Raw genomic sequence first — 26738 nt, 5'->3', positions numbered from 1 at the left:
ACAGGGTAGAGTTAGTAGCCATTTCTCTTCCACACCAACTACCTTCCTGTATAGATGATTTCTCAGTAATTACTTATTTGTTGTGCTGTATCAGCTGTTACGTGCTACATCAAGCTGTAATACTCAAACTGCAGGTTAATCCAATAAAAAAAAGTGAATGACTAAGTCATGTGTTACTATTCCCAAGCTCCATTGGCAATGGCGAGTACACATTATATAACTGAAGCATATTACACATTCATTGAACACAATTAAAACTAACTACCCTAATCAAATTAAATGTAACCTAACCTCATCTGACCTAATTAAACTAAATATAAGGTAACCTAACATAACCTGGCCTTTATGCCTGCTCCCAAAATGAAATAAATGGAAATAAATATGATATTAATTTGAAAAATATATCTGAGGAACAAACAGAGGGAAAATGACAAGAATTGAACTATGAAACAAGAATTGTTGGCTTCAAGATGACCTCAACTGACTAAGAATGACAAGATCTACGCAATGTGACAGGTCAGAATTGAGTCTTGAAAATGATTTCTGATGATTAAGAATGACATGATCTACTGAATGACAACAATTGTCTGCTTTGAAAATGACCTCAGCTGAAATAATATTGCATGCATTTAACCTATTTACATCCCTCTCCAACATCCTATTCCATTCAGTCACAACTGTTACCATAATCCCCTTTTCTCTATTATATACATACATCACTCAAGTAGCATGTGCTCAATCATATCGTCACCCCTCTTTCACACCTACATGAATGTCACACCTTGGGACTAACACCTTGCCACCATCTGGAAGAGGATGTCCTCCTACCGGCACCACCACACTGCACTCAACCCTCCCACCTCTTTCATTCCAACCTCCCACTTATGTGTTTGATCCATGAACCACTACCTCCTGTTCTTTACAATGTGTTTATAATGTGTACATTTTAGCTTTGCAGCTGGTAAGACCAAATACACTATATTATTACTATTAACACACACACACTTGACCAATAAGCCCAGGCCACAACAGCCAGCCCAGCACAGTCACCAAAAAGATCAGACCTTTCACAGGACCCACCAACCACATGAAGCCTGGGGTGGAAAGTGAATAACAGATCATGCCGTCACAGTCACCATTTGTTCCAACAGATGAATATTTTCTGTTCTCTGTGCTACACACAGCCCTGTAACACCACCACAACAAACACTTGCACTCACACACACAGCAGAACTGAATCAGCACAGCACCTCAGGAGAAGTGGACCTTCATGTGCCTGACAATATCACCCTTAGTCATGAAACGTTTCCCACAAACATCGCACTTGAACCCTTTATGACCAGAGTGTCTGAAGACGTGCCTGTCCAATATACTCTTCAGTTTGAACCTTTTCCCACAAACTTCACACTCATGACTTCTTGCATCAGTGTGTGTAACAAGGTGTAATTTGAGGGTACCCTTCCGACTGAAACATTTTCCACAAACTTCACACTTATAATTTTTTTCACCAGTGTGTGTAAGGGTGTGTTTCTTGAGGGTACCCTTCTCAGTGAAACATTTTCCACAGATTTCACACTCATGATTTCTTTCACCAGTGTGTGTAAGAGTGTGTAATTTGAGGTTACTCTTCTGACTGAAACATTTTCCACAAACTTCACACTCATGATTTCTTTCACCAGTGTGTGTAAGGGTGTGTTTCTTGAGGGTTACCTTCAGACTGAAACATTTCCCACAAACTTCACACTCATGATTTCTTTCACCAGTGTGTGTAAGAGTGTGTAATTTGAGGGTACTCTTCTGACTGAAACATTTTCCACAAACTTCACACTCATGATTTCTTTCACCAGTGTGTGTAAGAGTGTGTAATTTGAGGGTACTCTTCTGACTGAAACATTTTCCACAAACTTCACACTCATGATTTCTTTCACCAGTGTGTGTAAGGGTGTGTCTATTGAGTTTACTCTTCCGACTGAAACATTTTCCACAAACTTCACACTCATGATTTCTTTCACCAGTGTGTGTAAGGGTGTGTTTCTTGAGGGTATCCTTCAGACTGAAACATTTCCCACAAACTTCACACTCTTGATTTCTTTCACCAGTGTGTGTAAGAGTGTGTAATTTGAGTTTACCCTTGTGACTGAAACATTTCCCACAAACTTCACACTCATGATTTCTTTCACCAGTGTGTGTAAGGGTGTGTGTGTTGAGGGTACCCTTCTGACTGAAACATTTCCCACAAACTTCACACTCATGGTTTCTTGCACCAGTGTGTGTAAGGGTGTGATGTTTGGGGTTACTCCTATTACTAAACCTTTTGCCACACTCCCGACTTTCATGAGGTCTTACACCAGAGTGTGTGGGTGTATTTGTTGAGGTCATCCTTCCCTGCATGTCTTTTCTCACACTCTTGGCTTTGGTCAGTAAACTTGCTCTCATTCTCAGATCTTCTCACACTTCTGAAATTCAAACTTCCCCCTTTGTGGATGAAGAGGCCAGCAGTTGTTGTTGTTGGTGGTGGTTGTGTTGGTGGTGTTTTTTATCACTCCTGAACCTCACACCAGTAGCAGTCTGCTCCTGCTGATCCCAGCCACTCCAGCTGCTGTCCCGCCTTGCAGCCTCCACTGCAACACTACTCTGGATGTGAGGAGTTGGCTGGCCTTGAGGAACCTCAGAGATGCTGGAGAAGGCGGCGAGGTTGCTTCAAAGCCACACTCAGTGACCAATTGAGCAGGCAAGGCGAGGGATGCACCAAGGAGTCCTGAAGTCAGCGGCAGCAGGGACGGAACAAGTACTGACCACAGCAACTGTCTCGATGCCTCACTTCAACACTAACACCAGTGGTGGACATTGGGACACAAGTCATGTGCTGAAAAAAAAAAAAAAAAAAAAAAAGACTGGTAAGGAAACTGAAGTTGGTGGGAGGGATCAGGGCGGTGGTGGGTGCACCGAAGGCAAGCCACAGGCCACCGGGTCAGGCAAATAGTGCGTGTACTGATAATAAGCTAATGCAATAATATATTCATTGATAAATATGTCTTTTGAACTAACCTAAATAAATTTGAAGCGATATTCGTAACAATACTAAGACAGAACTACACGTAAATGGACAATATCCAGCGACCAAAGCTGCAAGCTTGATAGTTTTAAGGCCTGTTAACACATTAATCGCATTAGGGAACTCAGCGCTCTTGCCTGCTCCGTGGAACTTTCACGGCGCCCACCACGCCAGTGTCCGTTGGACTTTTGCAGAGAGAGGAGTTATGTATCATTATGAGAGGATAGCCTGTATTATAGTGTAAAAATCCACGGTACAAATATATACCAAATCGCGGAACACTAATATTTTTTCCCTCTGCCGCGTATTGGTGCACCAATGTACCAGGCATGGGTTGGCGCATATATGTACCAGTTTGCGACGCACTGACGATATAGTCTTGTTCTGCTATTTGCTGCAGTTTTGATGATTATTATACGAGTTTGTGTCGATACAATATCTTACATTTTGATGAGCTGTACATAAAAAAACTATTAATAATGTTTTTTTCCCTCCTTTTCAACAGAAATGAACCCGACCGTCTTTTAAGGAGGGCGATCGGATACCTCATCTGGTGATTCAGATGATTCAGGTTTTTTGTCAGTTCAGATGACCCAGATGATGAGCTCTCCGAGGAAAGTGACGAGTTAGAAACAGATGAAGAGCAGGATGGGGAACATTATTTTCTTCTCTGTTATGAGCAAAATTTTAATTTATCAGGAATTTTTTTTTTTTACGTTATTTGCGGAGTGGTATTTCCCTCTACAGTTCAGTAAAATACACTATAATAAATCAACCATTGGGATAATCTAATATTCCAAGTACTAGTAAGTAGTGATCTGGAGCATTATTTTTTCTGTTATGAAAGCAAGATTTTCATTTATTAGGATTTTTTTTTTTTTACATTGTTTGATATGAGGGGCATTTGCCTCTACAGTTGATTACTGTTACATAATGAAATGCTTATATTTGGAAGCAAAATGTCACCAAACTTTAAATGTATTTTGGATGGCTTTACATAGCTATATATTTATTACCTTATCATTTTGAACTTATTACCTGGTACCATTGCAACACATCTGCAGTCATAATAAATACAAATTTACCCACAAATTGTTTATATACTCATGTTTGTAAAAGTTTATAGAAAGGGCTATTCGGGCCACAGATGTACCAATATGCAACAAGTGAAACATCTGCTCAGCACACTGGCGGCCCAGTAAGTGAACAAGGTATAAACAATCATATGTGAACATTTCATGACAATCAAATGAATACAAATGGCAAGACACATGAAATGGAAAAAAAAATCTTAAGGAGCCAAAATCTTGAAAATTTGTTTTTTACACTTCAAAAAATTTCACAAAATCGACAAAACGTCTGACAGTCTTTTGTAAGGTATCAATATAATCTACAACTAAACGGCAATTTTTCTCATTTTGTACATTTTTTTAAAATGTAAAAAGAAAACGGGAGAAAAAGTGGAGAAAATTATTAGTGAAAATGAATTTCAATTTTTTTAAGCCAGAACAAAAAATGAAAAAAATTACAAAATGAGAAATGTAGATCTATACACAAAGTTTCTATGGTATTTTTTTTTCAAAGTAATTAACTAAAAATTAAAGTCTGTGAAACAAAAATAAGATTTTATGCTTTGTTTGAGTCTCCTCTACACATTCACCCAAATTTCACAGAATGTCATACACTTACACCAACAAACAACATACTAAAATTTCAAAGCCATAGGATATACTGTGTGCCCAGGAGGGACCCCCCCGGGCGCCCTCCTTAAGGGGAGCGTCCGGTTTTGAACGGGGTTGCCGTATCTCTGGTAATTATGCATGAATCACTCTGATTTTTATGCTGTGAAGTATTGGCTACCTGTACATCAATTTTAGACATTCAGTCTACACTGCTTCCGGTTTCGAAGTGTTCTTGAAGTTACAGCTTGTGCAGTGCATGTCTATGGTGTTTTCGTATGCATCAGGCTTGAAACTGTAATCATAGGCAGGATCTGGGCATGAACAACGAGAGAAAAGCCTCCTTTTCGTCAGCATGACAATCTCGTCGTCACTTTCCACATCTTCATCTCTAGTCACCATGTCTAGAAGATTTTCTCTAGCAGAGAGTAACGAGGTATCTTCTGTGTCCTTTCCTTGACTCTCCTTTGCGTGGGATGTGCTGGGCTGTGATGTGCTTGCCGTGGGAGTGACGAGTGTGGCGGAGAGTGGTGGTGGCGAGTGCGTGGGCGGCACGGGTTCATCTGACGCGGTGGTGGTGTCAGGTTCAGCATGCTGTATTTTTCTCCGTTTCACATCGATGCTCTTCATCCAGGCATGCTTACTCTGCTTCTTCCTCTTAGATACCCGTCCCATGGCTGTGAGCAGGCAAAAAGCAGGAAACAGCGGGAAAATAAGCAGCGATCTCGAGTCTACGCGAGGACAGATGGCGAGCGCCTTCTCTCCTTCACAGCTTGGCAGGCACAAGCATCTCGGGCTTCTCGGCTGACAGTCCTAGATCCCACACACACTAGCTTTTAGTGTTCCCATATCATGTTCACCAAAAAATATAAAGATTTTGCCGTTCTTTCCACAGTTTTGGGGGAAAGAACCCGACGCTATCGATGTAAACAAACAAACGTGGTTGAGTACCGGACATTTAAATGGGATTTAAACCAAAAGTATCGCGTGTTTTACCATGAATCTTTGTGAAATGATAGCCAATGTGTAACCCAACCACATATTTTTTTTTCACAAAAAGTAATATTTTTCATATTTTTTCGGTCTTCAAACCGGACGCTCCCCTTAACCCGAGAACGTGGGCAGACCCTTTTTTAGGCTTCCACGAGTCGTGGCTGTGGTATGGTGGACCCTAAAAAGGGCTCGCCATAAAACCCCTAATTCGAGCTAATTGTAGGCAGTGGTGGCATAGCGCAACCCACCATGAATGCCCTAGGTCAATGTGGTGGGTGGGTGATCTTGAGGTGGGCTTTTTTGTCATAGGTATTGTCATTGTCATAGTATGTGTAAATAAGGCGACGCAATGTCCCTCCCCCTTCCTCCACCAGCAGTGGGCAGCGGCTGTTGGTCATGGCAGGCCACAGAAATTTTAGGGCTGGGTTAGGTTAGGTTAGGACAACAACATGTCTTTGAACAAAAATAAATTTGAATTAATAAGATATGGGGAAAATGGCCACCTCAAGATCACAGTACCAGGTGAAAGGTCAAGAAATTGCAGAGAAGAGCTCCATACATGACCAGGGGGTACTAGTTAGTAATGGCTTTTCACCCACTGAGCACATTGACATCACAAGGGCAAGAGCAAACTACGAGGGGCTTCGAAGACATCTTGAAGGGGTAAACTGGGATAATTTAGGGATTCATGAGGGCCAGAACTGCAGATTGGAGAGCCAGGAGAACCAGGTAGAAATGTCTTACAATAATTTAGTTAGAGTAATAGTAGAGGGGCAAGAACAGCATATACCACAGCGAACACTTAGAAAAGAAAACAATGATCCTAAGTGGATGACTCGTGGACTAAAACACGAGATTGGGTTAAAGAAGGGAATTTATCAGAAAATAAAGAATGGGGAAACGCATCTCAGGGGCCGGTACGTCGAACTATCTAGATTAGTTAAGAAAAACACCAGGATAGCAAAAAAGAACTATGAGATCAAAGTAGCAAATGAGGCAAAAAGTAATCCTAAGGGCTTCTTTCAGATGTATAGAACAAAAACACGGGAGAAAATTGGACCGCTGAAAACAAACACAGGGGAGCTAGTAGAAAATTACGAAAATATGAGCACATTGTTGAACGACTACTTCCTTTCAGTATTCACACAGGAGGATCGAACGACTATACCGGAAAGAGTTCAGGTGTACGAGGGCGGTGATGGCGATAAATTGAGGGATATAATCATTACCAGGCAAGTAGTTCAGGATGAGATAGATAAGCTTAAGAAGAACAAGTCGCCAGGTCCTGACGGGATATTTCCGAGGGTATTAAAGGAGTTAGGTGATGTAATCAGTGACCCACTAACCGACATCTTTAAGATGTCGGTAAATACTGGCTATGTGCCGAGCCTATGGAAAGTAGCTAATGTGACGCCGATTTTTAAAAAGGGGGACAGGTCAGTTGCCTCAAACTATCGCCCAATTAGCTTAACATCGGTTATAGGGAAGATGCTGGAGTCCATAATAGCCAGGAACATAAGTTAGCATTTAGAGAAACATAGCTTAATTCACGACTCGCAGCATGGGTTCACAAAAGGTAGGTCATGCCTCACCAATCTCTTGTCCTTCTACAATAAAGTATTTGAGGCGGTTGACAGAGATGAAAATTATGATGTAATCTATCTTGATTTTAGTAAAGCGTTTGACAAAGTTCCTCACCAACGACTGTTGCTTAAATTACAGGCTCACGGAGTAGAGGGTAAAGTTTTGAACTGGGTCAAGGCGTGGCTTAGCAATAGGAAGCAAAGAGTACAAATCAATGGTAAAAGATCTGACTGGGGATGTGTTACGAGTGGGGTCCCACAAGGTTCGGTATTAGGTCCACTTTTGTTTATTATTTATATCAATGACTTAGACACAGGAATTAGTAGTGATGTTAGTAAATTTGCAGATGATACCAAGATCGGTAGAGTAATCGAGTCGGATCAGGACGCTAGTATTCTCCAAGGTGAACTCAACAGATTATATGACTAGGCGGATAAATGGCAGATGGAGTTCAATGTAGGGAAGTGCAGTATTCTGAGTGTAGGTAGGAACAACCCCTCACATAACTATTGCTTAAATGACACTCTCATAAGTAGGTCTGGGTGCGAAAGGGATTTATTGGTCTTAGTGAGCTCTGATCTCCGTCCAAGGGCACAATGCATTCAAGCTAGAAATCGAGCTAATAGGGTACTGGGATTTATTTCAAGGAGCGTAAGCAACAGAAGGCCCGAAGTCTTCCTCAAACTATATTTAGCATTAGTTAGACCTCATCTTGACTATGCGGTTCAGTTCTGGTCACCCTACTATAGAATGGATATCAAAATGTTAGAATCGGTGCAGAGGAGGATGACTAAGATGATTCAGGGGTTGAGAAACTTGCCATACGAGGAAAGACTCAAACAGTTAAACTTGCATTCTCTAGAAAGGCGAAGGGTGCGTGGAGACATGATCGAGGTTTATAAATGGATGAAGGGATTTAATAAGGGAGACATTCATAAGGTTTTGTTGGTAAGAGAACCGGGTAGGACACGAAGTAACGGGTTTAAACTGGATAAATTCAGATTCAACAGGGACATAGGCAAAAATTGGTTTACTAACAGGGTGGTGGATGAGTGGAATAGGCTTAGCAGTCATGTGGTGAGTGCCAATACAATTGTCACATTCAAAAATAGACTAGATAAATTCATGGACAGCGATATTAGGTGGGGTTAGATACACGGGAGCTTAGGGTCAAAGGAGCTGCCTCGTACAGGCCTACCGGCCTCTTGCAGACTCCTGCGTTCTTATGTTCTTATGTAGGACAGCCAGCAGGATGACAGGATGGATACTCTGCACCTTCAAGACGAGGGAACCCGAACACCTCCTCCTGCTCTGTAAATCCCTGGTGTTGTCGAAAATCGAATACCTGTGCCATCTGTGGTCCCCACACAAAATGTACAATATCAAGCGACTGGAACAGACACAAAGGGTCTTCACAAGGAAGCTGAACTCAATCAGAAATCTGAGTTACTGGGACAGGCTCAAGACTCTGCAACCCTACTCCCTCCAAAGACGAAGAGATAGTACTACATAATTAACACTGAAGAAGCAAGTGCCTAACCCATCACCACAAACTGAAGGAGGGATAACATGCCAGACACACCCCCAATTTGTCTGCACCTGCCCCAGGACATCCATTGAAACAGTCAGTCAATGTCTTAGGTCCATACCATATCAAAATAGCTACTAACAATTATTTAACAGCAAGTTAAATCATTCTTAAGCTGCTGGAGAGCAAAATAAAGCCCTGGGCAAAAAAATACAAAACCTCCAAGCTAGTATTTTGTCTGTTTGGGCCTCAGGAGACTGCGGCCCCGGCACATTTGCCCTCAGTGGTCACACCCACCACACACAGATGCAACCTTAACACCTTACCAGCAAAGGGTAAATGCATTTTTTTCTACCAGCAGGTACCACGTTTGGACATTTGGCTCCAAACGACAGCCAGTATTATTTTTTCCCAAAATAGAAAAGAGGATCCGAGTTAAGTCCAAACAGTACTTGTCTCTGAGTCACCGCCAGAGAGCCAATATGGTCCCTTGAGCTATGAAAAGGATACAGGACATTAGGTTCATTCTGTTTCCTGTTTTATTAATTTTTCACAGATAATGACAATTTTTCTTGGCAAAATGAAGAAATAGTTGAGGAAAAGTTTCAAAAATAATGTTTTCCTGCATGAGTTGAGGGAGATATTTTTTTCAGGAGTACAGTGCATCAATTACGCTATAAAAAGGATGCGGAATTTAGGGCGAGATTCCCATGTGTGTGTTTGTGTGTGTTTGTGTTTACCTAGTTGTAAGGGAAAGAGCCATACTTAGCCTCATGCTGTCATCCCGTCTATATCTTTTTCTATCCAACTTTGTCTTAAATTCATGTATTGTTTTTGCACACACAATCTCATGAAGTTCATTTCAAGCTGTTATACTTCTATGTGGAAAACTGTGTGTTTCTTTGTCTTTTCTGAATGTCGTCTTTTTCAGTTTCTTGCTATGCCCTCTTCTACCACTTAACGTCCTTCGTCACTAGGTCTTCTCTATCAATCTTCTCCATATCCTGTGTGTGTGTGTGTGTGTGTGTGTGTGTGTGTGTGTGTAGAGGGAGAGATGTATCTCACCATGATGCTGTGATTTGTCTGTTTCATAGTATAGAGGGAGATGTATCTCACCATGATGCTGTGATTTGTCTGTTGTATAGTATAGAGGGAGAGATGTATCTCACCATGATGCTGTGATTTGTCTGTTGTATAGTATAGAGGGAGAGATGTATCTCACCATGATGCTGTGATTTGTCTGTTGTATAGTATAGAGGGAGATGTATCTCACCATGATGCTGTGATTTGTCTGTTGTATAGTATAGAAGGAGAGATGTATCTCACCATGATGCTGTGATTTGTCTGTTGTATAGTATAGAGGGAGAGATGTATCTCACCATGATGCTGTTATTTGACTTTTGTATATTATATAGGGAGATGTATCTCACCATGATGCTGTGATTTGCTTTTGATTTCTTATGGAAAGAATATATTTTGCATCATATAATGATTATCGTCTTATTTATAGCACTTATATGACACATTCTAGCAGTAAATTAGCTCACACTTTGCCAATCTTAAATCTTGCCAGTGTAAGACATATCAAGGTCAAACAGCACCATGTCAAGCAAAGTTGAAAGGTTGAGTGCTTGATATGAAGCAGCAAAATTACATTTTTGTATTTGAGTTGCATTTTTTCATGTCGATCCTTAGGTCTGACAATCTTTGGGTTCACGGATGTTATAATTTGCATTCATTTATTTTTCATGGATGCTTGCAATATGTGTCCAGTCATATAACCACCATTATTGAATGTGGTCAAAGTTACTATGCAACATAGATCATTTTTTGGCCTCATTATTTAATAAGATACTATTGTATTATCATAGATCTAAAATGATCCAAAGAAAATGGATGACAAATTATAGCATCTGTTAGAACCCTAACACTTGAAAATCCAGAATACTGGCATAATATGATTTGATAATCCCATTTCAGTGTTGTGTTTGCAGTTATTTGTTGTCTGGATTTCATTGTGATTTTAACTGTTCTCAATACCACCCTGCTTTGGAGCTGTGATTTTCCTTTTGCCTTCTTGAAGCTTCATCTCATTGACTGTGTATGTCATTAGAAAACAACGTTATGGAGGAACAGCGTCTGTTACTTCATAAGGTCTTCTTCTGATGACATACACAGTCAATGAGATGAAGCTTTGAGAAGGCAAAAGGAAAATCACAGCTGCAAAGCAGGGTGGTAATGGAAACAGTTGGTCCATGTTGGCCTGCAACCGGCTCAGAATTGGTCCGGCATTGGTATTAATAGAAGGCTGCATAGGCCCAGTATTGGCTGCAGTAGGGTTACGGAATGCCAATATAGATCTGTTTCTGGCACGCAGCGTAACCGATTCAGGCCCGGGGTGCAAACATATATCGGCAAGTAAATGGCCCGCTGTTGGGCCCATTACTACGTGATGGCTTACCGATTCAAAACCGATTTGGTTTATGATGACTTGCCAGCACTGGCAAGATGCAGGCCCTGCATAACCATGTTTGCTGGATCCTTCCTGTCCAAGTACAGCCCGTCCACACCCTGGCCCTCCCCTCCTTCCTGTCTCAAGTGTAGCCCATCCACACCCTGGCCCTCCCCTCCTTCCTGTCCCAAGTACAGCCCGTCCACACCCTGGCCCTCCGCTCCTTCCTGTCTTAATTACAGCCCGTCCACACCCTGGCCCTCCGCTCCTTCCTGTCCTAATTACAGCCCGTCTACACCCTGGCCCTCCCCTCCTTCCTGTCTCAAGTGTAGCCCGTCCACACCCTGGCCCTCCCCTCCTTCCTGTCCCAAGTACAGCCCGTCCACACCCTGGCCCTCCCCTCCTTCCTGTCCTAACTACAGCCCGTCCACACCCTGGCCCTCCGCTCCTTCCTGTTCTAATTACAGCCCGTCCACACCCTGGCCCTCCTCTCCTTCCTGTCCCAAGTGGGTAAAATTCTAGTGTTTGCCCATACTCCCCCCTCCCCCCCATAAAAGCCTGGGGACCTGGTGGGAATGCAGGGTTTCGGGTGGGGGACACGAAATCCGTCTCATTCGCGTATTTTTTTAGTGGGGGGGGGGATAAAAACTCCCTAGATCTAGGGAAATTCCCTAAATTTAGGAAATTTTTCCTCCCACCACCACTAAAATAAGCATTAGCGACGAATTTAGTGTTTCCTATACGAAAACCATGCACTCAGTGGATCCCCAAGCTTGCTTTGGGAGAGAAGTGTCGTGAACCCACCAAACGATGCTCACCTCACCATCTGGCGTGGCACCGGCAGCCATCTGTGCTCACATAAACCGCCTTCACCACACTCATGCCCTCTCTCTAGTAGGTTGTCACCTCATCGCAAGGTTTCTGTCCTCCAAGTAGAGTCCGTGGCACCAAACACAGTCTATCTTCATTGTTTATCACTGACACAAGTAAAACCACCGGCTAGCTGGGATCCATCCAACACCGCGCCTTTAACACTACTGCGGCTTGTGCAGGAAGTGCAGGCTCTCGAACCTCTTGCCCGAGCTGTTCGAACACGTGAATCCTTACTGACCGGATTTTGAATCTGCTTCACGGGCTCGTATTCCCAGTATACAAGATGATTGTGGATATTGACTCCGCGCCTCCAGAATACGATAATACGCCTCCATATATCATAGTAAAAAAAAAAGTACTTAGAAGTAAAAAAGCCGAATTAATCCCCTTCCCCCAACGATCTTTGGGGACCTGCGTGAACTCGGGGTATTTTAGTGGGGGATCATATTTAAACTACTCCAACCGAACTTTTCGACCTGCTAACGAGGGGGCTTCACCCCCCTGCTAACCCCCCCCTCTTAAAGGTGCGTGTTCTAAAAAAAAATAACCACGCGTGGTGGACCTGGTCTCACATGCGTGGGCTAATGGCTAACAAAGCGTACCATCGCTAACCAAGCGTATTATCGGAAATAGTATTAGGTAAAGGTGCGTGTTCACACCAAAAAAATAATAATAACAACGCGTGGTGGACCTGGTCTCACATAGCGTATCATTGCTAACCAGATCGTTGGCAACGCTGCTCATATTGCAATGGCGTCGCCAAGTAAACACATCGTCCGTATGTATAATATGCCCTTAAGTACAATATGGAGGTGCGGAGTGATTTTCAATAATTACATTGCGTGGTTTCCGTACGTTGTAAAAAAAAAACGGAATTATGAAATTTCCCTACATCTTAGTAATTGTAAGGAATTTCCCTACATCTAGGGTATTTTTCAACCCCTCATAACTCAAAAACTATGCATTTGCAACGCATTTCATGTTTACCACCACATTCCCCGAAGTCTCAATGGCCCCTAGCCAATTTTGGTTGCGAGGGGTGAGTATGGGCAAACACTAGAATAATACCCCCAAGTGTAGCCCTCCCCTCCTTCCTGTCCCAAGTGTAGCCCGTCCACACCCTGGCCCTCCCCTCCTTCCTGTCCCAAGTGTAGCCCGTCCACACCCTGGCCCTCCCCTCCTTCCTGTCCCAAGTACAGCCTGTCCACACCCTGGCCCTCCCCTCCTTCCTGTCCCAAGTGTAGCCCGTCCACACCCTGGCCCTCCGCTCCTTCCTGTCCCAAGTGTAGCCCGTCCACAGCCTGGCCCTCCCCTCCTTCCTGTCCCAAGTGTAGCCCGTCCACACCCTGGCCCTCCCCTCCTTCCTGTCACAAGTGTAGCCCGTCCACACCCTGGCCCTCCCCTCCTTCCTGTCCCAAGTGTAGCCCGTCCACACCCTGGCCCTCCCCTCCTTCCTGTCCCAAGTGTAGCCTGTCTACACCCTGGCCCTCCCGTCCTTCCTGTCCCAAGTGTAGCCTGTCCACACCCTGGCCCTACCCTCCTTCCTGTCCCAAGTGTAGCCTGTCCACACCCTGGCCCTGCCCTCCGTACTGTCCCAAGTGTAGCCCGTCCACACCCTGGCCCTCCCCTCCTTCCTGTCACAAGTGTAGCCCGTCCACACCCTGGCCCTCCCCTCCTTCCTGTCCCAAGTGTAGCCCATCCACACCCTGGCCCTCCCCTCCTTCCTGTCCCAAGTGTAGCCTGTCCACACCCTGGCCCTCCCCTCCTTCCTGTCCCAAGTGTAGCCTGTCCACACCCTGGCCCTCCCTCCTTCCTGTCCCAAGTGTAGCCCGTCCACACCCTGGCCCTCCCTCCTTCCTGTCCCAAGTGTAGCCTGTCCACACCCTGGCCCCCCCTCCTTCCTGTCACAAGTGTAGCCCGTCCACACCCTGGCCCTCCCCTCCTTCCTGTCCCAAGTGTAGCCCGTCCACACCCTGGCCCTCCCCTCCTTCCTGTCCCAAGTGTAGCCTGTCCACACCCTGGCCCTCCCGTCCTTCCTGTCCCAAGTGTAGCCTGTCCACACCCTGGCCCTCCCCTCCTTCCTGTCCCAAGTGTGGCCGTCCACACCCTGGGCCTCCCCTCCTTCCTGTCCTAAGTGTAGCCCGTCCACACCCTGGCCCTCCCCTCCTTCCTGTCCCAAGTGTAGCCTGTCCACACCCTGGCCCTCCCGTCCTTCCTGTCCCAAGTGTAGCCTGTCCACACCCTGGCCTCCTCCTCCTTCCTGTCCCAAGTGTAGCCTGTCCACACCCTGGCCCTCCCTCCTTCCTGTCCCAAGTGTAGCCCGTCCACACCCTGGCCCTCCCCTCCTTCCTGTCCCAAGTGTAGCCCGTCCACACCCTGGCCCTCCCCTCCTTCCTGTCCCAAGTGTAGCCCGTCCACACCGTGGCCCTCCACCACCCGCACACTCACCCTGGGGGCCTGCACGCCGAGGGGCTCCTCCTCCACGAGAAACACTGCCAGGGCACTTCAGGGCACGCGGCGGACCTCGACCTTGATCTTGATGTCACAGGGGACTTGTTTGCCTCCTCCTCTTCTTCTTCTCCTTCCTTTATAGCTTCTTGGCTCCTTCTTGATTGTTTCACTTTTCTGCCTCCCTATATTCAGACTTTCCTATTTTATCCTTTCCGATTGACCTATTTTCCCATTTCTTTATTTTATTTCCCTGTTTTCTTCTTTTCCCTTCTCCTCTTGTTTATCTGCAACAATAAACTATCAATCAATCAAATCTCCTCTTTGCACATCTTCTTAGGTCCTTCTTGATTCTTTATTTTTTTGTGTACCTAGATTCAGATTTTCCTGTTTTCCTCTTCTGATTTAGTACATATTTTTTCCCATTTTTCTTTTATTTCCGTATTTTCTTCTTCTTTTGTGATGATCTGCTTCTTTTTTCTCTTCTTCACACTATATTCAGGTTTTCCTATTTTCCGATTTGCCTATTTTCCTTATTTTTTCTTCTTTTCTTTCTAACTGGAGACTTTTTATGCCCTAAGTTGTTGTCTTTTTATGCATTTTATTTATGGTCTTTTATTTCTTGTATTTTCTTTTCCTTACGCTTAGTTTTATCCTTGGAGGAATAATACATGGAGTGGCCCTCAGCGGGTCGCTCTCTTGGAGGAAGATTCTTCCTCCTCTTGAGCAGGCATTGCCTAACTTTGTAATAACTACCGATGAAGTCCTTAAAGCTCTCCAGTCCCTTAAAACAAATACAAGCCCCGGACCTGACAACGTATATCCTATACTGCTTAACCCTAGAATGGAAACCGTTTGCCGTTTGGCACAAAATTAAGGGGTTTTTGAAACTCGCGCTCACTGTGGTTAACCTTGGCCGAATTTTTCAACTCATTCACGGGCATGTATTAGTGCGTCGGGTGCCCTGTTGAGGAGAGGGTATCACAGTCCTCTGCTCCTTCTCACTTCTCTGGTATGAGTGCCCCGTGTGCCATTCGGCACAGCGTTTCCAGTAACGTTATTTTTGTTGTCAAATAAAGTTTTGGAAGTACCCATTTTGCCCTCTTTCGGATTCTATCCCTCTCTCTGTTCCTAAGGCTCTTCGTCTCATCAGCTCTCCTCCTCCTACCGATAGCCTTCTACCTCTTAAATTCCGCCGCGATGTTGCTTCTCTTTCTATCTTCTATCGATATTTCCACGCTGACTGCTCTTCTGAACTTGCTAACTGCATGCCTCCCCCCCTCCCGCGGCCACGCTGCACACGACTTTCTGTTCATGCTCATCCCTACACTGTCCAAACCCCTTATGCAAGAGTTAACCAGCATCTTCACTCTGTCATCCCTCACGCTGGTAAACTCTGGAACAACCTTCCTTCATCTGTATTTCCTCCTGCCTACGACTTGAACTCTTTCAAGAGGAGGGTATCAGGACACCTCTCCTCCCGAAATTGATCTTTCTTTCGGCCACCTCTTTTAATTCTTTTTTTGGGAGCAGCGAGTAGCGGGCTTTTTTATTATTGTTTTCTTTTTTTGTGCCCTTGAGCTGCCTCCTTTGTTGTAAAAAAAAAAAAAAAGCCCGACAACACCTGGGGAGGAACGATACAACAAGTCCTCGCAGGACAAGATGCGTTGTCGAACGGACCTTTGGGATCCTCAAGTCAAGGTGCAGGTGCCTACATAAGTCAGGAGGAAGTTTGCAGTATGACCCCAAGAAGACTATGAAGATTGCGACTTCTTGTATGCTCCTGTACAACTATTGAGTGGATCGCTGCAGAAGAAGTACCAGTTCAGCCTGTGAGAAACAACAGACAGATTCCTGGTCAAGTTGTCAGGCAGGAAATTATTAGAAACTTCTTTTCCTAAGTACAGGTAGGCATATATGTAGACCTTGCAGCTAGTAATAGATGTAAATGTGCACAACTTACACTCGGAGGCATAAGAACAAAAACAACGTGGTGATCCAGAGGACTTGACTCCCACTGCAAGACGTTGAGAGTTTTCAACCATTGACAAGTGACGGAGGGTTACCAACATGCTGCCTAACAGATCTTCAAGAGGGGCACCACCTCCACACCACACATTCTTATCACCTAGTTTGATACCCTACTTGTCCATCTCACATGGCCCATGTATCTCAGCATTCTGCACTCTTGGCTCCATGTCATCCTCTTCAACTTGTTGCTTCGAATAGCATAACTGGCCTCACATACATAGAAGTGTTCAATATACCTAGGCTATAATATTATATTTAAGGACTCCTATACGAGGTATCGCCCCAGACAGAGGTGTCGAAGTAAGTCTGTCTGATGGTAGGCTGGCTGACTGCTGTCGGGACCCAAGCCAGCATGCCCTGGGGGTTGTGTGCGGGAGGAGGAAAGAGGGTAAAGGACAAATGGTGTGTGTGTCATTATCAGGGGTAACCACGGTGGAGCGCAAACACTCGGTAGTTGTAGTCAAGGCTTAATTAAGTTGATGAGTGATGTTAGACTGAGTGAGCAGGTTTTTTACCACTTGTTAGTGGGAACACTTGATAGTGTTGTGCTGGAAGCTTCCCCCGGGGTCTATGGGACTCCGGAAGGCTCCGGGAGGAGCGAGTAGAGGGGCGGGGAGCAAGGCCCCGCCCGCGCCCCGCGGCCAGGCGGGAAGTGTTGCCAACTCGCACATATTTTTGCTACATGTTCTTGTACAATCTAATATATACTGTAACGTTCTAGACTGTACTGTTCGGTATATATAGGAGAAGAGGGCGAGAGGAGTTAGTCCCAGTCATAGTAAGCTAGTGGTCAGTGAAGAGTCAAGAGTGAATTGTACAACTAAGGAAGAATATTAAACTACAGAAGCTGTGCAAGGTGTTTCCATATCTCCCTCCCACGGAGTCTCCTGACGGCGACACGGAACCCTAGTAACACGTCCGGCATAACAATAGGTTTTCTTCGTGTGTTGGTGCTACTTGTTTCTTGTGTTTACATGTTAGTTTATAATTAGACTAAGTTCTAAGTGTTATGAGCGACAATTTAGTCTTGTATGGCTGAATCCTGTCCCTTGACCCTTAGTTCATCATCAGAATCTCTAAACAAATATATTTACCTTAAGTAATAGTGTTAAAGTCACGCTACCCATATTATTTGGCAGATGATAATCCTGTGTGCGATAACGGTGCCTTATTAGACTTGGTAAATGAACTACTAATTTTACTCTCTGGTTTAAGTGATCAACAATTAATTCTACTTTGAGGTATAATTAACCAACATTATTAAGGAGTGCCCATGCCAGGCACGACATTAAGAATATTTTTCTGTTGACCAGCAGACTTTCTATAGTCAAACCATTTCCAATAGTCTGTTGAGGCAGTGGCTTCTGCAGGTCCTTTCCTCCCTTCTGCTTTGCCACACAGTTCCAGTTACCTATTTCCTCCGTTTCCTGTCCCGTCTTTCACAAACTGGGCACCTGTAATGCACCCCTACTTGATTTACATTTCTCAGCCCTGAGCATCTCTTTGTGGCACCACTTATCACCCCCTGTGCACAGGGCAGAGTTAGTAGCCATTTCTCTTCCACACCAACTACCTTCCTGTATAGATGATTTCTCAGTAATTACTTATTTGTTGTGCTGTATCAGCTGTTACGTGCTACATCAAGCTGTAATACTCAAACTGCAGGTTAATCCAATAAAAAAAAGTGAATGACTAAGTCATGTGTTATTATTCCCAAGCTCCATTGGCAATGGCGAGTACACATTATAGAACTGAAGCATATTACACATTCATTGAACACAATTAAAACTAACTACCCTAATCAAATTAAATGTAATTAAATTAAATTAAATGTAATGTAATGTAAATTGAACTATGAAACAAGAATTGTTGGCTTCAAGATGACCTCAACTGACTAAGAATGACAAAATCTACGCAATGTGACAGGTCAGAATTGAGTCTTGAAAATGATTTCTGATGATTAAGAATGACATGATCTACTGAATGACAACAATTGTCTGCTTTGAAAATGACCTCAGCTGAAATAATATTGCATGCATTTAACCTTTTTACATCCCTCTCCAACATCCTATTCCATTCAGTCACAACTGTTACCATAATCCCCTTTTCTCTCTTATATACATACATCACTCAAGTAGCATGTGCTCAATCATATCGTCACCCCTCTTTCACACCTACATGAATGTCACACCTTGGGACTAACACCTTGCCACCATCTGGAAGAGGATGTCCTCCCCCTCTCCGGCACCACCACACTGTACTCAACCCTCCCACCACTATCATTCCAACCTCCCACTGATGTGTTAGATCCCTGAACCCCTACCTACTGTTCTTTACAATGTGTTTATAATGTGTACATTTTTAGCTTAGCGGCTGGTAAGACCAAACACACTATATTATTACTATTAACACACACACACTTGACCAGTAAGCCCAGGCCACAACAGCCAGCCCAGCACAGTCACCAAAAAGATCAGACCTTTCACAGGACCCACCAACCACATGAAGCCAGGGTGGAAAGTGAATAACAGATCATGCCGTCACAGTCACCATTTGTTCCAACAGATGAATATTTTCTGTTCTCTGTGCTACACACAGCCCTGTAACACCACCACAACAAACACTTGCACTCACACACACAGCAGAACTGAATCAGCACAGCACCTCAGGAGAAGTGGACCTTCATGTGGCTGACAATCTCACCCTTAGTCATGAAACGTTTCCCACAAACATCGCACTTGAACCCTTTATGACCAGAGTGTCTGAAGACGTGCCTGTCCAATATTCTCTTCAGTTTGAACCTTTTCCCACAAACTTCACACTCATGACTTCTTGCATCAGTGTGTGTAACAAGGTGTAATTTGAGGTTACCCTTCTGACTGAAACATTTCCCACAAACTTCACACTCATGCTTTCTTTCACCAGTGTGTGTAAGAGTGTGTAATTTGAGGTTACCCTTCTGACTGAAACATTTCCCACAAACTTCACACTCATGCTTTCTTTCACCAGTGTGTGTAAGAGTGTGTCTCTTGAGGATACTCTTCAGACTGAAACATTTTCCACAAACTTCACACTCATGATTTCTTTCACCAGTGTGTGTAAGGGTGTGTGTGTTGAGGTGACCCTTATGATTGAAACATTTCCCACAAACTTCACACTCATGATTTCTTTCACCAGTGTGTGTAAGTGTGTGTAATTTGAGGTTACTCTTCCGACTGAAACATTTTCCACAAACTTCACACTCATGATTTCTTTCACCAGTGTGTATAAGGGTGTGTGTCTTGAGGTGACCCTTATGATTGAAACATTTCCCACAAACTTCACACTCATGGTTTCTTGCACCAGTGTGTGTAAGGGTGTGTGTGTTGAGGTGACCCTTGTGACTGAAACATTTCCCACAAACTTCACACTCATGGTTTCTTGCACCAGTGTGTGTAAGGGTGTGTGTGTTGAGGTGACCCTTATGATTGAAACATTTCCCACAAACTTCACACTCATGATTTCTTGCACCAGTGTGTGTAAGGGTGTGTGTGTTGAGGTGACCCTTCTGATTGAAACATTTCCCACAAACTTCACACTCATGGTTTCTTGCACCAGTGTGTGTAAGGGTGTGATGTTTGGGGTTACTCCTATTACTAAACCTTTTGCCACACTCCCGACTTTCATGAGGTCTTACACCAGAGTGTGTGGGTGTATTTGTTGAGGTCATCCTTCCCTGCATGTCTTTTCTCACACTCTTGGCTTTGGTCAGTAAACTTGCTCTCATTCTCAGATCTTCTCACACTTCTGAAATTCAAACTTCCCCCTTTGTGGATGAAGAGGCCAGCAGTTGTTGTTGTTGGTAGTGGTTGTGTTGGTGGTGTTTTTTATCACTCCTGAACCTCACACCAGTAGCAGTCTGCTCCTGCTGATCCCAGCCACTCCAGCTGCTGTCCCGCCTTGCAGCCTCCACTGCAACACTACTCTGGATGTGAGGAGTTGGCTGGCCTTGAGGAACCTCAGAGATGCTGGAGAAGGCGGCGAGGTTGCTTCAAAGCCACACTCAGTGACCAATTGAGCAGGCAAGGCGGGATGCACCAAGGAGTCCTGAAGTCAGCGGCAGGGACGGAACAAGTACTGACCACAGCAACTGTCTCGATGCCTCACTTCAACACTAACACCAGTGGTGGACATTGGGACACAAAGTCATGTGCTGAAAAAAAAAAAAAAAAAAAAGACTGGTAAGGAAACTGAAGTTGGTGGGAGGGATCAGGGCGGTGGTGGGTGCACCGAAGGCAAGCCACAGGCCACCGGGTCAGGCAAATAGTGCGTGTACTGATAATAAGCTAATGCAATAATATATTCATTGATAAATATGTCTTTTGAACTAACCTAAATAAATCTGAAGCGATATTCGTAACAATACTAAGACAGAACTACACGTCAATGGACAATATCCAGCGACCAAAGCTGCAAGCTTGATAGTTTTAAGGCCTGTTAACACATTAATCGCGTTTGGCAACTCAGCGCTCTTGCCTGCTCCACAGAACTTTCACGGCGCCCACCATGCCAGTGTCCGTTGGACTTTTGCAGAGAGAGGAGTTATGTATCATTAAGAGAGGATAGCCTGTAGTATAGTGTAAAAATCCACGGTACAAATATATACCAAATCGCGGACCACTAATATTTTTTCCCTCTGCCGCGTATTGGTGCACCAATGTACCAGGCATGGGTTGGCGCATATATGTACCAGTTCGCGACGCACTGACGATATAGTCTTGTTCTGCTATTTGGTGTAGTTTTTATGATTATTATACGAGTTTGTGTCGATACAATATCTTACATTTTGATGAGCTGTACATAAAAAAAACTATTAATAATGTTTTTTTTACCCTCCTTTTCAACAGAAATGAACCCGACCGTCTTTTAAGAAGGGCGATCAGATACCTCATCTGGTGATTCAGATGATTCAGGTTTTTTGTCAGTTCAGATGACCCAGATGATGAGCTCTCCGAGGAAAGTGACGAGTTAGAAACAGATGAAGAGCAGGATGGGGAACATTATTTTCTTCTCTGTTATGAGCAAAATTTTAATTTATCAGGAATTTTTTTTTTTACGGTATTTGCGGAGTGGTATTTCCCTCTACAGTTCAGTAAAATACACTATAATAAATCAACCATTGGGATAATCTAATATTCCAAGTACTAGTAAGTAGTGATCTGGAGCATTATTTTTTTGTTATGAAAGCAAGATTTTCATGTATTAGGATTTTTTTTTTTTTTACGTTGTTTGATATGAGGGGCATTTGCCTCTACAGTTGATTACTGTTACATAATGAAATGCTTATATTTGGAAGCAAAATGTCACCAAACTTTAAATGTATTTTGGATGCCTTTACATAGCTATATATTTATTACCTTATCATTTTGAACTTATTACCTGGTACCATTGCAACACATCTGCAGTCATAATAAATACAAATTTACCCACAAATTGTTTATATACTCATGTTTGTAAAAGTTTATAGAAAGGGCTATTCGGGCCACAGATGTACCAATATGCAACAAGTGAAACATCTGCTCAGCACACTGGCGGCCCAGTAAGTGAACAAGGTATAAACAATCATATGTGAACATTTCATGACAATCAAATGAATACAAATGGCAAGACACATGAAATGGAAAAAAAATCTTAAGGAGCCAAAATCTTGAAAATTTGTTTTTTACACTTCAAAAAATTTCACAAAATCGACAAAACGTCTGACAGTCTTTTGTAAGGTATCAATATAATCTACAACTAAACGGCAATTTTTCTCATTTTGTACATTTTTTTTAAATGTAAAAAGAAAACGGGAGAAAAAGTGGAGAAAATTATTAGTGAAAATGAATTTCAATTTTTTTAAGCCAGAACAAAAAATGAAAAAAATTACAAAATGAGAAATGTAGATCTATACACAAAGTTTCTATGGTATATTTTTTTTCAAAGTAATTAACTAAAAATTAAAGTCTGTGAAACAAAAATAAGATTTTATGCTTTGTTTGAGTCTCCTCTACACATTCACCCAAATTTCACAGAATGTCATACACTTACACCAACAAACAACATACTAAAATTTCAAAGCCATAGGATATACTGTGTGCCCAGGAGGGACCCCCCCGGGCGCCCTCCTTAACCCGAGAACGTGAGCAGACCCTTTTTTAGGCTTTCACGAGTCGTGGCTGTGGTACGGTGGACCCTAAAAAGGGCTCGCCATAAAACCCCTAATTCGAGCTAATTGTAGGCGGTGGTGGCATAGCGCAACCCACCATGAATGCCCTAGGTCAATGTGGTGGGTGGGTGATCTTGAGGTGGGCTTTTTTGTCATAGGTGGTGCTGTAAGGTCATGGCATACTGAATTAGCTATCCATACAGTGATCACTTGGCAAATTCTCTGTAGTACACAACAAGCGACTCTCGGCTAGATGCCACGCATCACGAGACTGTTTATTTTGTAACAAACATCACCCAAAAAGAATGGAGTTTGAGTAAAAGTAAATATTTGTAACGGTTTTATGGTTATGAGAGGAGTACTCTGATGTACGTTCCATGCTCTTTTCTTAGTCTCAAAATGCAGAGTAGTTTTGTCGTTTCTCGGGCACTTCTCGGCCTTCCCATAGCCGAAGCCTACGGGTTAATAAGGCAGTGAGGCCGCTGATTGGGTGAGCGCCGGCGATGACGTCATTGGACTCCCAGCGAATCACAAGCGTGTTTTCAGAGCTCAGCCAATCGTAAGGCTTCATCTGTGGCTTTAAAATGACCCGTTCTCTCTTTCTGTTTCCTTTCTTTTTCCAAGGTACGTATTTTGAGATAACAAGGGAGTAAAGGAGGAAAAAAAGTGAGCTCCGGGGGGCAGCATGACCCAATTATAATGGCACCACTATAAACAGTTGCCTGCGCCATGACAGGCTCGGGGCCGACCATTAGGCTCAGATGGATAGTTTACCGGCGCCATAAGCCACATAAAAAAAATAAAAAAATAAATAAATCTCCACGGGTCGGAACAAATAAGCGCTTTTTCAGTGTTTTCAATACCTTGAGTTTCGCGACCCTCGAGTTTAGTGCTACCTCCTTCCTGTCCCAAGTGTAGCCCGTCCACACCCTGGCCCTCCCCTCCTTCCTGTCCCAAGTGTAGCCCGTCCACACCCTGGCCCTCCCCTCCTTCCTGTCCCAAGTGTACCCGTCCACACCCTGGCCCTCCCCTCCTTCCTGTCCCAAGTACAGCCCGTCCACACCCTGGCCCTCCGCTCCTTCCTGTCCCAAGTGTAGCCCGTCCACACCCTGGCCCTCCCCTCTTTCCTGTCCTAATTACAGCCCGTCCACACCCTGGCCCTCCACTCCTTCCTGTCCCAAGTGTACCCGTCCACACCCTGGCCCCCCTCCTTCCTGTCCCAAGTGTAGCCGTCCACACCTGGCCCTCCCTCCTTCCTGTCCCAAGTGTAGCCTGTCTACACCCTGGCCCTCCCTCCTTCCTGTCCCAAGTGTAGCCTGTCCACACCCTGGCCTCCCCTCCTTCCTGTCCCAAGTGTAGCCCGTCCACACCCTGGCCTCCCTCCTTCCTGTCCCAAGTGTAGCCTGTCCACACCCTGGCCCTCCCTCCTTCCTGTCCCAAGTGTAGCCTGTCCACACCCTGGCCCTCCCTCCTTCCTGTCCCAAGTGTAGCCTGTCCACACCCTGGCCCTCCCTCCTTCCTGTCCCAAGTGTAGCCTGTCCACACCCTGGCCCCCCTCCTTCCTGTCCCAAGTGTAGCCTGTCCACACCTGGCCCCCCTCCTTCCTGTCCCAAGTGTAGCCCGTCCACACCCTGGCCCCCCTCCTTCCTGTCCCAAGTGTAGCCTGTCCACACCCTGGCCCTCCCTCCTTCCTGTCCCAAGTGTAGCCGTCCACACCCTGGCCCTCCCTCCTTCCTGTCCCAAGTGTAGCCTGTCCACACCCTGGCCCTCCCTCCTTCCTGTCCCAAGTGTAGCCCGTCCACACCCTGGCCCCCCCTCCTTCCTGTCCCAAGTGTAGCCTGTCCACACCCTGGCCCCCCTCCTTCCTGTCCCAAGTGTAGCCTGTCCACACCTGGCCCTCCCTCCTTCCTGTCCCAAGTGTAGCCTGTCCACACCCTGGCCCTCCCTCCTTCCTGTCCCAAGTGTAGCCTGTCCACATCCTGGCCCTCCCCTCCTTCCTGTCCCAAGTGTAGCCTGTCCACACCTGGCCCTCCACCACCTGCACACTCACCCTGGGGGCCTGCACGCCGAGGGGCTCCTCCTCCACGAGAAACACTGCCAGGGCACTTCAGGGCACGCGGCGGACCTCGACCTTGATCTTGATGTCACAGGGGACTTGTTTGCTTCCTCCTCCTCTTCTTCTTCTCCTTCCTTTATAGCTTCTTGGCTCCTTCTTGATTGTTTCACTTTTCTGTCTCCCTATATTCAGACTTTCCGATTTTATCCTTTCCGATTGACCTATTTTCCCATTTCTTTATTTTATTTCCCTGTTTTCTTCTTTTCCCTTCTCCTCTTGTTTATCTGCAACAATAAACTATCAATCAATCAAATCTCCTCTTTGCACATCTTCTTAGGTCCTTCTTGATTCTTTATTTTTTCTGTGTACCTAGATTCAGATTTTCCAGTTTTCCTCTTCTGATTTAGTACATATTTTTTCCCATTTTTCTTTTATTTCCATATTTTCTTCTTCTTTTGTGATGATCTGCTTCTTTTTTCTCTTCTTCACACTATATTCAGGTTTTCCTATTTTCCGATTTGCCTATTTTCCCTATTTTTTCTTCTTTTCTTTCTAATTGGAGACTTTTTATGCCCTAAGTTGTTGTCTTTTTAGGCATTTTATTTATGGTCTTTTATTTCTTGTATTTTCTTTTCCTTACGCTTAGTTTTATCCTTGGAGGAATAATACATGGAGTGGCCCTCAGCGGGTCGCTCTCTTGGAGGAAGATTCTTCCTCCTCTTGAGCAGGCATTGCCTAACTTTGTAATAACTACCGATGAAGTCCTTAAAGCTCTCCAGTCCCTTAAAACAAATACAAGCCCCGGACCTGACAACGTATATCCTATACTGCTTAACCCTAGAATGGAAACCGTTTGCCGTTTGGCACAAAAATTAAGGGGTTTTTGAAACTCGCGCTCACTGTGGTTAACCTTGGCCGAATTTTTCAACTCATTCACGGGCATGTATTAGTGCGTCGGGTGCCCTGTTGAGGAGAGGGTATCACAGTCCTCTGCTCCTTCTCACTTCTCTGGTATGAGTGCCCCGTGTGCCATTCGGCACAGCGTTTCCAGTAACGTTATTTTTGTTGTCAAATGAAGTTTTGGAAGTACCCATTTTGACCCAGGTGTGACGACATGTAGGAATTTTTTTTGGGGGTGAGTATACATTAGCCTTTGTACTTCACAAAAACACTATATACAGAAGTTTTTTTTTTATTCGGTGATGCGTGATAACGTCCATGTTACGAGACAGATCGTTCAGTGAGTATGACTTGGCAGCATTTCTTTGGTGTGAGGACGTGCTTTCATCACGTTGCAAGCAGGAGAATCGCCATTTTCCTTTGTCATTCGGTACATGGTTTCCTGGCGCCGTATGTTCAACCGGTCGTATCTCACCATTTGGTCCTAATTCCTCCATTGTGGTCGCATGTGCTGCTCCGTACGTGCGATGTTCAAACAAAGACTACATATAAAAGAGAGACAGGAAAGCTGAACGAAACTCTGTGAGCAGCTGGCGTCGTCAGAGTATGTAAGGTAGGGATGGGCAAGTACCGTTAATTTGAGTACCGGTAGTACCGGTACAGAAAACTCAGGTACCGTTAGTACCGGTACCGGTACCCGAAGGAGTTTTTTCTTTTTTTCTTTTTCTTAATGACTTCTGATGAAATTCCCAAATAAATTTCCTGTAAAGAAAACTCCCTCTCTCTCTCCTTCAACTTAATATCAACTAGAGTAGAAATGCAACGTTTAGGAGCTTTCTGATTAATGTCAAATCACTTAGGTTTAAGGAAAGACCACCTAGTCTGGACCATGGGGTCTGTGTGGTCTGATTTTCTAGGTAAATCTATGTAAATCTCTCTCTCTCTCTCTCTC

At 44.4% G+C, this 26738-nt stretch overlaps 1 protein-coding gene across 2 annotated transcripts; it reads right to left on the bottom strand.

The window, feature by feature from the left end:
- Positions 1-959: 959 nt before the first annotated feature.
- LOC126987371 (zinc finger protein OZF-like) lies at positions 960-24914 on the bottom strand. Of its 2 annotated transcripts, none has more exons than XM_050844356.1 (2): positions 24881-24914; positions 960-2866 (listed from the first exon to the last, which is right to left on the bottom strand). In XM_050844356.1, the coding sequence occupies exon 2, from the start codon at positions 2434-2436 to the stop codon at positions 1252-1254; it is 1185 nt and encodes a 394-aa protein (XP_050700313.1). In that variant the 5' UTR covers positions 2437-2866; positions 24881-24914; the 3' UTR covers positions 960-1251. The 2 variants fall into 2 exon arrangements, with proteins under 2 accessions (XP_050700313.1, XP_050700314.1); XM_050844357.1 differs by lacking the exon at positions 24881-24914 and adding an exon at positions 14613-14646.
- Positions 24915-26738: the final 1824 nt, after the last annotated feature.

This window comes from Eriocheir sinensis, chromosome 64 (genome assembly GCF_024679095.1).
Source record: "Eriocheir sinensis breed Jianghai 21 chromosome 64, ASM2467909v1, whole genome shotgun sequence".
In the NCBI taxonomy this organism is placed as follows: Eukaryota; Metazoa; Arthropoda; class Malacostraca; order Decapoda; family Varunidae; genus Eriocheir; species Eriocheir sinensis.
Note: the sequence above shows the minus strand (reverse complement) of the source record. Positions and strands in the feature narration are given on the sequence as shown.